General features: G+C 36.1%; 1 protein-coding gene across 6 annotated transcripts in view; it reads left to right on the top strand.

Moving 5' to 3' along the window:
• The window catches only part of magi3a (membrane associated guanylate kinase, WW and PDZ domain containing 3a), a 259,059-nt gene extending 246,181 nt beyond the window's left edge, over positions 1-12,878 (top strand). For 2 of the 6 annotated variants that reach the window (XM_021469973.3, XM_021469972.3), the window contains exons 19-22: positions 2,359-2,496; positions 2,740-2,878; positions 5,070-5,170; positions 10,760-12,873. In XM_021469973.3, the coding sequence (XP_021325648.1) occupies positions 2,359-2,496; positions 2,740-2,878; positions 5,070-5,128 (336 nt within the window). In that variant the 3' untranslated portion in view covers positions 5,129-5,170; positions 10,760-12,873. 6 annotated transcript variants of the gene reach the window in all.
• Positions 12,879-12,957: the final 79 nt, after the last annotated feature.

Genomic DNA, 12,957 nt, shown 5'->3' with positions numbered 1-12,957 from the left:
TTATTTCCAAACTTGACACCGATGATATTTCAAAACAATTATGCATGTACATTACAGTTTAAAGTTTGGGATAAGTGAGCTATATCCAATACTTTTTATTCCTAAATTATGCATAATTTTTTTCTGAGAATTGTTCATCAGCAGTACTTGGAGTGATAATTTGTGTTATGCATGCAGTAATGGAGTTCACAGATTACTGTTATGCAACTGGCTTCATTTTTATGCAGGCCACATGTTTTTGGGAAGATTAAATTACATTTAAAACTGAGACGGAAGCATTTGTTACCTGAAGGTTTCATACTATGGTAACTTCACAAGCAATGAAACGGAGCAAATGTTTGAGAAATAAATCACAGATAATAATGGCAGGAGCCGAGCTGTGCAAATCAAGTGTGCTTTTTCATTAGCGCTGACAGCTGTGTAGAACAGAATGCTGGGATATATTTGCTGGAAACAGGAAATCAAGAAAGCACTCATTTGCTGAGCTTATGGCAAGGTTATGGGGTGAAATGTTTTCACAATATTTTTGCAGTCAGCTGAATAAATTTATTGTAATGCTTGAATAAGCAATGCACTGTAAAAAGCAATTAGTTGACTTAAAAAAAAAAAAAGAGTGTAAACTTTAATTATGTAGTAAATAAACTGTGTGCATAATTATAAAAGTCTATAGGTTTACTGACTTTTTATGTAAAATTAACTTATAGGTTTTTAGACAACAGGTTTACTCACTTTTTAAATAAAGTAATGCATCGCTTTTTACAGTGGAGACATTTTTATATATATTTAATTTATTTGTTTTATCATTTTTTGAGAGCATCACGGTGGCTCAGTGGTTAGAAACTGTTGCCTCACAGCAAAAAGGTCACTGGTTCGAGTATGTTTGCGTGTTCTCCTTGTGTTTGTGTGGGTTTCCTCCAGGTCCCACAGTCAAGTGGCCACAGCTCTGCAGATTTTAGCTCCAACTACCTCCAAATCACACCTGCTTAATAGCCTCTAGTTTTCTTGAACTGCTTGATTGGTTGGATCAGCTGTGTTTGATTAGGGTTGGAGCAAAACTGTGCAGAGCTGCGGTCCTTCTGGAATTGAGTTTAAGACTCAATAGTGAAATGGGTAAGCTAAATTGTCTGTAGTGTATGGGTGTTTCCCAATACTGGGTTGCAGCTGGAAGGGCATCTACTGCATAAAACATATGCAGGAATAGTTGGCGGTATTTTCCGGTGTAGCAACCGCTGAAATAGAGATGAAGGAGAATGAATGAATGAATATGAATAATTTTCATTGCCGCTATTGTTGGTAGAGTAAGCAAGTTTTTACGCGTAAAAGTCAGAGTCCGTAGGCAAAATAGATGCAAATAAAAACATCTTTATTTTCCAATCAACAGAATTCCTTCATCGGTATACCTTCATCTATATTACACACTACTCTCATTACCTTATGTTACGGTCAAAAACTGTGTGCTTCCTACCAACCTCTCTTCCTTAATGCAGTGAAGCCACCTACAGACATACTCAAAGCCAAAAGAGTTTTTTGAGAATTTCTTTTAACATTCCATAAATCATCAAATACAGCAAACAGCCTGGAAAGAAACACATTTTATATGGCAAACCATGCATGAACAAATCCCTCTGAGCAAACCTTGTCAAAATAGATATGATTAAAAGTGTGAAGTCTGCTGAGAAAAAAGGATACAAAATTTCAAAAAGAAACTTGGATACAAAATTTATGTTGCACTGGTACATTTTTAGGAATATCCAATAATGCATTGCAAGTCAAAATGATTTATTTTTCTTTTATGCCTATGATCATAAGAAAATTCAGTTAAGATGTTCTATGATAATATTTTGTAAACTATATATACCTAAACATCATGTTTTATTATTAATGTACATTGCTAAAAACTTTATCTGAACAACTTTAAAGGTGCTTTTCTCAATGTTTAGATTTTTTTTTTGCCCCCTCGGATTTCAGATATTGAAATAGTTGTATCTCTTCCAAATAATGTAATATTAATATCAAACAAATCTTACATAAATAGAAAGCTTATTTATTCATCTTTTTGTTGGTGTATAAAGCTCAGAAAACTGATTGTTATAAGAGTATAAGTTTTGTAATCCTGAGTCACATAGTATGTATTGTTAATGAAATTTACAGACACAAACTAATAATAGGAAGCACTTACGCGTGTATTTTGGAGGATTTCTTTGCATTAGACAAAACTTTCCCAAAACAAATATCAAAATTGACAAGTGTATGAAAATGCATCTTGCCTTAACTAAACATTTTAAGTTTTTAAACTTAAAAACTGTTGTAAACAAACTTCTCTGTCTGTCTGTGTGCATGTGTGTCTGTGGTTTTTAGGGCTGTTATCCAGTGGAGTTGGAAAGAGGACAGAGAGGCTTTGGCTTCAGTCTGCGAGGAGGAAAGGAGTATAACATGGGGCTCTTCATCCTCAGACTCGCTGAAGACGGTCCTGCACTGAAAGACGGAAGAATACATGTGAGTTTACACCACAATCACACACATTAGCAGGACAGATTCTCTCACATTTATTCATGACAAAAGTCCTGCAATAAAAAACTGCATCATGATTTACATATTCAATATCATTCAATTGTCAGTTATCATCATAATGTCAGTTTTTGTATTGTTTACTAACACAAATTATGATATTATTTTGTTAGACAAAAGAAATGAAGTTTTTGATGATGACTAGAAATGTGTGTTTGTGTAATGTCTCAGGTGGGAGATCAGATCGTGGAGATCAACGGTGAACCCACACAGGGCATCACACACACACGGGCCATCGAGCTCATCCAGGCCGGAGGAAATAAAGTCCTGCTGCTTCTAAGGCCTGGATTGGGCCTGGTGCCTGACCACAGTAAGTTTGTTTAACAAACGCGCACACACACACCTACACACACACACACACACACACCACAGAGTACATGCGTACGAGCTGAAAAAAAAATCCAACACACCTCTTAAGATACTGAGACTGAAATGCCGTTCCAAAGCACATCTGTACGTTTGTTCGGAAGAGCTCATTTAAATTCTGTCTGCTTCACAAACCAAGAAAAATCAGTTTCCTGAAGCTTGAAGGTTTTCTTCAGAGACACAAATGCTTTTCTGAAGATGCCTGTGTGTTTTCACCTGCCGTTTCAACAGCCTTTGAAAATGCATTGTGATGGATACCTTTTTCACAGGCTTTATGCTTCAAAATGTTCTTCCAAAATAGACTCAAATAGAGTATAACCAGCGCCTAAACATTCCGCCAGTCGATGATGCCTTGAGAAAATTCACCTGCTATGAACATTTATTTACCATCCATAAAGCATGGCAGCAATAAACAGGTAAAACTAATTGAAGAAACACATCTAATTGTCAAAATTATTCTAATTTTTAATAATATTTTAAAAGCTAATATGAATAACTCAAGACAAAATTAGACAAAAAAAAACAAAAATTATATAAACAAAACAGATATGTAAATACTATTATTATTCTATAATAAGGCAGGACTAAAAAGTTGTTTTTAGTTTTTCTTTGCTTTTAAATGTTAAACCATAAAGCTTTTATTTGCCACTTTTGAAATGCTACCCTTTTATTTGCTACCCTTTAAAAACAGATTCATAAATGTTTATGAATTATAAATTATAAGATTTAAGTTGTATCATTTATCAATTTAAATTTATTTAAGTCTCATTTGAAGTATGTTGCATTTTGTAATGCACATTATAAACACAAACTCACAGCACTTGTAAATATGGAGGTCATGTGAGTCATTTAATGCCAACAGACTCTGAAATATTAAAAACGCTTATAATAGGCTGAATAATTTTTAATTAAAGCCTGCTTCCACATTTGCTTCCACCTTAGAATTAAAGTCATTCTCTGATAATGTCAGTTCGACAGCTTGGGTGAAATATAATAAGCCACGCCCCTCCAGTCATTAGTTTGCTGAAAGTGAAATGCTGTGTTCACACTAGACATGGATGAAGCATCAAGCGTGGGTGATTCACAAGTTACGTCAATGCAAAGACTCGAATAGACATCCTGCGGCACAACTTGTACGAAGGACGCGATTCGAAGTAGGCAATTGAACGTTTTGCACGTTTGCACACTTAACGCGTGAATTGCATGATTCGCTCAAGTTGAATCTAAACTTTATTGATGATTAGCGCTTCGTTAACCAGTTAGGAGCTTGCTCTAGTATGTGTGTGATTATGACGTAATGCCTGTTGTTGGTGTCCTGAGGGACCAGAGGGGCTTGTCTCCTGTTGACATCAGACAGCAACTCATCTAACAGGGCTTGTTGAACTGTTTCTGAACTGCACTGTTGAAAGCTTTCATCATCCAGGTACATTTTCTGGAGAAGTTGATGAAGTGAGTGCACTTCTCAAAGAATCTAGTGGACTCAGACACAGCGGCGAACAAATCTATGCTGTTTATAAGCCTTCCTAAAGCACATGAAGTACAGCTACTCTCTCAGTAAAACCCATGTTAGCCATTTAGCAATAAAGCTAGAGACAGAAGCCCTGTTCATAACGCAAATCTGCGTTTATTGTGACTTTGGCTCATTAATAAAGCAAATTTGACAAGCGAATGAAGCAAATAAACTCAAAATGTTCATGCGTCTATTTATGCACAAATAGCGTAATTTATTCATGCATGCCACATCTGGTGTGAACACAGCAAAAGATGTGAAAGGAGAAGCAGGAAAATAAAGCCGCCCCCTACTCAATATTCCATCATATTATAATAAAAGTCTGCAACTTTCAGTTCTTCCAGGCTTTAAAAACATAGTTTGTTGATAAAATAATTTCATCTTCATGCTTATATAGTCTAAACATTGCCTGCATATTGATCAACACTACTTTGGGGGAAAAAAAAGCGTTTTAAAAAAACTGATTGAACTTTAAATTTTGAACTGTGTAAATGTGGTATGTGGGGTCATATGCATGTTATGTCAGATTTTCCAATCCTCATGCATTGCATCTCTCAAATGCTTGTCACTCTTGCTTCTGTCTGTGTTCTCTGTCTCTCTGTCTGGCCTTCTCTTCTTGGTTTAGGTCTGAACTCTTCCTCCTCCTCCACACTGTGCTTCCACATGAAACCAGAGCATCACTAAAGGCTTCTCTGCTTTTCTTTGGTCTGTCCCTAAATCTCTCTGGTAAACACTGCGTTTCTCCTCTCTGCTGCTTCTGTGCGTGTGCAGTTCTACCTTTGTTTTATCCTCCTTTTGCTTTGAAATGAACTTTTGCTTTTGAAGGTCACTAAAGATAATGAAAAGGTCTGGTTCAAGTTTGGCAGAAGTTTTCAAGATCATATGTTGCTATATATATATGTGTGTGTGCGTGCGTGCGTGCGTGTGTGTATGTGTGTGTTAATAAATGGCCATTTTTCATCCTCTAAATTTTATTGACATGAAGTTTTGCTCACAAAGGATATGACGTCTGTTATTTCTGAACTCAAAAGCAAAACATTCTATTCAAACTGAAAATAGAACAATTAAAGATAGTTCATACACAAATAAATCCTGTAGTAGTATGCCAAAACCAAAAATAAAAAGTGGTTTCAAACTTAGATGTGCTTTTTTTTCCTGTTAAAGATAATTGGAAGAATGTTGATGACTAGTTATTGACATCCAAAAACAATAATGGAATGCACTGGCTACTAGTTACAAGCATTCTTCAAAGTATCTTATTATATGTTAAACAGAAAAAAAGGAAGTCGGACAGGTTTGGGACTAGTGGATGGTGATTGAATGATGACATTTCTTGCCAATAATCAGATGATCAGAAGTCACTTTATTGACCTTATTCTTCACGTATGTTATGTTTGTGTTATGTACAGACACATGAACAGACACACTTGTTTGTAAAGCAAGTAGTTGGACCGTTTTCAGTCGTTTATTATTTCTAGTCATTTCTCCCATATATAGGTTGCAGAAGTTCAAAAACGAGTGCACTTACGCTTCACAGAATAATGGCAATAACAACGATCAGATACATTTCTGTGAACAGATTCAGATGGGTAGGTTCAATGAGTTGGTTCAATTAATCATATCTGTGGTTCGCTTATACCATTTCAAACAGCTGGTTAAGCTATAAAAAGCTGCAGTATCCAAATAATACACTATATAAATGTATGTTGCTGATTATTAGCTTTTATTTTTTCACTTTTTTTCCCTTTTTCTAATTCACACATAGACATTGAGATATTTATAGTCCACAACAGTATAAAGAATTGAAAAGGATCACAACAACAGTGAGGAATTCCAAAAATTGGCACCAATTGCAAACAGTTTGCATTCAAACAGCCCTAATGACATTTTATATTTTGGGCTAAAGGAAAGGTGCTTTGGGAATAAAAAAACTCTTGAAAATTCTCTGTTTGTTTGGATTTAGTAGGTATGAGTTTCAGCACAGTCACTACGGTGTTGGTATTTCTTAATTCTATGAAGTATTGATAACATTTGCTCCAAATTTCAAGCAAAAACATGATAATTTAGAGCTTTTCTTGTGAAAACAAAAATATATATTATAATGATGGATTAAAAAATGTATTCCATCTAATAGCACTTTCTTCACCCCTTCTGAAATTAAAATGTTGCTATTGTGTTGTCTGAAAATGTATAAATATCTAAAAACGTGACTTTTTATTATGATGTTATGAAACGTAAAGATTACATTTTACTCTATAAATTAATATAGATTAATATAGAACTGTTTTCTGTATATTAAACTAATTTTAGCAGCGATCCTGGTATACACATACACTACCTGACAAAGGTCTTGTAAACGATTCCATTTGTAAGAGCATCAAGTAATAACTTGACTTCTAGCTGATCATTTGGAAAAGTGTCAGAAGGCCGATTTTTCTAATGAATCATCTGTTCGACTGCAACCCAATCATCACAAATACTGCAGACCTATTGGAACCCACGTGGACCCAAGATTCTCACAGAAGTGAGTTAAATTTGGTGAAGGAAAAATCATGCTTTGGGGTTACATTCAGCATGGGGATGTGCGAGAGATCTGCTGAGTGGTTGGCAACATCAACAGCCTGAGGTATCAAGACATTTGTGCTGCCCATTACGTCACAAACCATAGAAGAGGGCAAATTCTTCAGCAGGATAGCGCTCCTTCTCATACTTTAGCCTCCACATCAAAGTTCCTGAAAGCAGAGAAGGTGAAGGTGCTCCAGGATTGGCCAGCCCAGCCACCAGATATAGACATTGTTGAGCATGTCTGGGTTAAGATGGAGAAGTCATTGAAGATGAATCAAGCGAATCTTGATGAGCTCTGGGAGTCCTGCAAAAACGCTTTCCTTGCCATCCCAGATGACTTTTTTAATAAGTTATTTGAGTCATTGCAGAGATGTATGGATGCAGTCGTCCAAGCTCATGAGAGTCATACACAATATTCATTCTTTTTATATTCTATACTGTACATTATTTCTGTTATGTAACAAGACTTTAGTCTAAGCAAAAACAAAGTCAAAAACTTAGAGGACTTTGCCTTTAATATTAACCACTTCTGATACAAAATGATCAACTATAAGTCAGGTTATTATTTGCTGTTCCTAAAACTTGGATAGGCGACATGACTTGTCAGGAAGTGTACATCAGTTAGGAGTTTTGCTCTGAAATGCATCCTGGGTAAATCATAGAGAGCACATGTGCTGCCAAATATATTTCTAGGCAGACAGTTAAATGACAAAAGAATTGAAAGCCATGTCAGGAGCACCAACTTAGTTTAATTTTTGCTTCTTGTTGCCTGAAGTCTGATGGCGTGACATTTTATCTAGAGAGAAAATTGCAACTTTCCCATTTGGGCTCTGACTGGTTCTGGGAACTGCAGTTGATACGTGTCACTATATCTGAAGGCCAGAAGCCACTGAATACTGAAAACTCTGACAGTTTAATTGAGAATTTCTTTGCCGGGATGCATTTCAGAAGACGGGTTAATTATGCCTATCAGTGATATTCTGCACATTTACAAAATCCAATTCCTACTATGTAAATGTGCACTTCATCCTTTTTTTCCTACTATTAAAAAAAGATTTACACAAACTTACATTTATAGTGTTTTATAGATAAAATAGATTTACAATTGTGTGTAAAATTTTAAAAGCGCATTGCCTCAGATTAAATCACCAGCTAGATGCATTAATATTTTTTTTTTTTTGTATTCTGTTATTAGACACTTTGCTAGATTAAATGAATCATGGCTGGTGTTTTTGCAGTTGAATCAGAATCCACAAACATTCTTTTGTGTGATCTTGATTCCGCGCCACTGCAGGGTTGCCAGGTTGCAAAAAAAATTCCAGCCTAAGACTCAAAACCCTCCCCTGATTCATCCTCAAAATCAGATTCCCATAAATGGCTTTGAAATAAATGTATTGTAGTATGAGCATATTTAATTATATTTTTATTTTATTTATTTCTTAGTTACTCAATTTTGGTACTTTAAAATCAACTTTGTCTTTAATTTAATTGTAATTCAGATCAATATGGATAACCCTGCCTCTGCGTGATAAGATGACATAATCATAGTCATATTTAGGCTATTTATGTACCCATTTTTTCTGCAATACACATTATTTCAAAATGTATTTACACAATAATGATAGTAATGTTTAAAAAATGTGTGTGTATATATAAATATACATTATTTTGTAGATTCCAGTGTTATTATTTTAACTATTATTAGACCATAATAATGATTTTGTCGTTGCCAAATACATAATGGATCTACCTTCATTTTTCTTTGGATAAACTTTCTGATGGCTATATTTTATTAGTTGAATATTATAGCATTATAGCACTACTTTATATAAGTGTAAACAAAGAGGACATTAAGGGGAGGAGAAAGAAGTGCACACAAGATTGATCTGTCCTTTACCTGTTACACTGCAAACTAGGGCTGGGCGATTAATCGAAAAGAAATTCAGTAGTCATGTACATCTTGTCAAGGATTAGTAGTAAAAAAATTTCCACCAAAAGCCAGAGGGCGCTCACACAGAATCTTCAAATACCTATGAAATCCTGGACATTTCAATAATGTTTGCTGAATTAAAAAAAGAGTTAACTGCTTTCATTGATCCAGTATGACTAATACAACTACACAGAGCCATAGTTTGTTGAGAAGCTACGCAAACACTTGTCTTTATTACAGAACAATTATCTCAATGCCATAATTGTTTGATTAAAATGAGTTTGATTTTAAAAGCGATGTTTGTGCATCTTATGAGTGAACTAAAACTGTGTACGAAATGCTGCTCCATCTGAAAGCATGTGCTGGAGGTTTACTACAAACTTTCTGGACAAAATACACATGAAAATCTTTTTTCGATTAATCCCTGTTTACACTAACAAGATTTAGTTTTAAAACCCATAAGTTTTGCTGCAGTAACTCCTTTCGTCCACACTACGCCTAAGTTTTTGGGTGCCGAAAACAGAGCTTTTTGAAAACGCTGAAGAGGCCATTTTCATTTTAAAACACTGCTGCTCCATCTCAGTGTGGATGGGCAAAATGGAGACATCTGAAAATGAAGGTGTGGCTGCAGACATCTGATTGGGGCTTTTTCCTCAATATTATGTAGCCTATACAAAATCAGTCTCGTATCTTTTCCTTTTAACTTCAGACTTTGCAAGTTTGATATGGAAAACAAACTCCAGAGGACACGGATAAATCTTCAAAGGGAACAGTGTACTTTATAACTTCATTCACATCACCCTGGCTACGCTGTTTCACTTTCTTAACAATAAAATGAAAACAGGATATAAGGAACTGCCTGTTTTCATTTTGATATTAGCAACTTAACAGACACTAAAAATGTTGAGGCGCCGTGTAGCTACATGTTTATATGAGCGTCATCTCCACTGTATGCATATTTAAAACAAAACAGAGCCTATAACATAACTGCATCCTTTCATTTTCATTGAAAATATGAAACAAACCCTGTTTCTTTTAATGAACATCAGTTTTAATAATCAATAATGACCATTATAAATGTATAACGTACAATAAGTTTATAGAATATAGAAAATAAAGGGAAGCAATCAGTCAAATGTGTAAAATCATTGTATGTGGTTACATTAATTAATATATTAACTTATCTTTGCTCTCAGCCAAAACACATTATCTGAGAACAAGTAATGGATTCAAAAGACCAAAGTCGGGGAATATGTCATTAAATATAGACAACAAGATTAATTAAATATCACGTTTAACAAATATAGTGAGATTATATCAAGCAGTAGATCCTTGATCGCTCATCACTGCAGTGCATGCCAGCGTGTGTGTGGTCATTTGGTGTGTTTTCAGCGGTATAGTGTGGACGAAGAGTTGTTCAGAAACGCTGGGTGAAACGCCAGTGTGGACAAAGATCATTTTCATTCTAAAACGCCGCTTTAAAACTAAAACGTATTTGTGTAAATGGAGCCTGAGTTCACCTATAAAATAAGTTTAAATATATTTCTCCATTTGCTAAATATCAATGTAATTATTGTCTGATTAATCAAATTTGACTTAAAATACAAATGTTGTGTGTCTTCTCAGTACTACAGCTCTGTGTAGTAAATACTGCTCCATCCGAAAGCATGTGCTGGAGGTGTACTAGAACCCACTTTACTGACCAAATGCATCGCCTTCAATTAATCTCTCAACCCTTCTTCAAACTGGGTTCATTAAGTTTTAATGTCCTTCTCCATTTCCTAAATCCTTAGAATTTTCCTGTGTTGAATTTGTTTCAGACATGCAAGATCTGATGACAGGTCCATCTGCAAACTCTCCAAGGTATTCTGCATCCAGTGAGCCCTCGACACCAGCATCTCCATCCTTCATTTCCCACTCACCTGCGGTCAGTCCCCCTCCAACCGAGGAGCTGCTCAACACCTCTTATGGGCAACTCCACCAACACTACAGAGACGCCAAACAGCAGACTCGAAAGATCGACCCGAGCATGCCTCGAGACACCAATGACAACTTGGCGATCCCCCGAAAACTGGACGGAAAAGAGCGCTCGCGAAGTCCAAAAAAGACTTACCCTGGTGAACACGAACCTCGATCCTCCAGCCCCAGGAAAACCAAGAAGGACAACATCAGACAGGAAATGCCTCAAAAGGCCATTGATGGATTTAGGTCTAGCTCTGGAAGGAGACACCAAGATGAGGACCCTGCGCAGAAGCAGGACAGGGCAATGGAGGTTTCCAGAGGAGACAGTGAGCGATACCAGAGGAACAAGACAGCAGAGCCTCAGAAACCTCACAACGAGAGCGGGACCATTAACCGGAAGGACCACAGAGGTTTGGACAGCCCTCGATGGGACGAAGACTCCAAGGCAGCACCTTCAGAGACTCCCCAGAATGGTGGCAACCCTTCGGCCAAGAAAGCCCCCATAACTCCAGGTCCCTGGAAAGTCCCAAGCTCCACCAGGGTTCAGCCTCCGGTGCATGGAGTCTGATGCGTCCATGTGAATCACTGTGCATTTTATTATTACGTTGTTGTTGTTGTTTTGTACGACTGTCGCCATCTCTTATGCCTCAGTTTTGTTTCGTGCCAATCGGACTGCAGCTACGAATTTGTCCCCGTCTCCTAGCTCCTTTGTCGATAACATGAAGGATGGCTGTTCTGTGAAGGTTTAAAGCAAATGTGTGTATGAATATGTATTAATTGTCAATCTTTTATTTGCCGCATGTCCTTACAACAACTTTTTCTAACGATGCAACTGTCCTAAAGATACTATAAATGGGGCGTTAATCGGTTTTGCGGTGAAAGACCAGAAACTTGTGGTTATTGTTTACTTCCTGTGTGTTTATGAAGACGCATATGTAATTTATTGAAATTAATATGACGATATAAGCATATATATGTATAGAGGTATAGCTATTTGTATCCATTCTGAGCCAGGTCACTTATTAGTGTTCCAGCTTGCCGATAACCTCTTTCGGCTTCCTAACAAACATATTTTTTCACAGTGCTATAGCTTTTACGGTTTATCTCGGTGGTGCGTTTGTGAGGTGTGTATGTCTGTGTGTGTGTGTGTGTGGGGGATCAAATGTTTGCTCGTTTAATTAGAAGGTGAAATGAGAACTGGGAGAATATCGGATATATTTTTGCATACTATCCAATCGAACATATATTTTTTCTTATTCTTTTTAGCACATTACTCTCGATCAAATGATTCCTACTGCATTGCTATCCCAATACTGGGACTTCTTGTTCATTTAAAGTGTCTTTGCGCATCTGTGTCTTTCAGATTGTCCTATTTAATGTCAAGATGCCGTCTTCTATTCAAGGGAAATGTAGCTCAGAATCAAGTACCAAATATTACAGATGCTATTCAATTTTAAAAGCCTCAAACAATTGGCACAAAGATTCAAACATAAATGCAAATATTTTTCATAACAGTATTTTTGTCCATAAGCAGGCGTTAATCAAACATTACACATGCTACAGTGCTTCTATGTTTTATCATGATGAATAATGTGAATATAATCGGGTTTATGATTGCTCCTCGATCATTATTCTCAACCCTTTTGTAGCTTGTTTCTCTAGCGCATCTCACACCATGAGGTTGTATGTATGATACTGTGGCCTTGCATTGCTTTATCTTACACAAAAAAAGCCTTGTGGTCTCTACATTGTGGTAGTTGTAAATGTTTATAAAAAAATACAATGTACAGCACCTGTATAAAATTTGCCTTTGTGAGGGGAAAAAACACGAGAAAAAGAAAAAAATCTATAAATCGCTCCATTATTTTTTTAAGTAATTGAGAGTATGAGCATATATATAGAGAAAAAGGTTAAAGAAATGAATCTGGTCATGACCTTCTGTTCATGCACTGATGAATAAAGATTTACTGAAGAACATCTTTTTGTGCCTCTATGATTCAGTACATTTATGATTTCATGTCATTAAACCTTTTTTTAAAGGGAATAATAATGTATA

Source organism: Danio rerio, chromosome 23 (genome assembly GCF_049306965.1).
Source record: "Danio rerio strain Tuebingen ecotype United States chromosome 23, GRCz12tu, whole genome shotgun sequence".
In the NCBI taxonomy this organism is placed as follows: Eukaryota; Metazoa; Chordata; class Actinopteri; order Cypriniformes; family Danionidae; genus Danio; species Danio rerio.
Note: the sequence above shows the minus strand (reverse complement) of the source record. Positions and strands in the feature narration are given on the sequence as shown.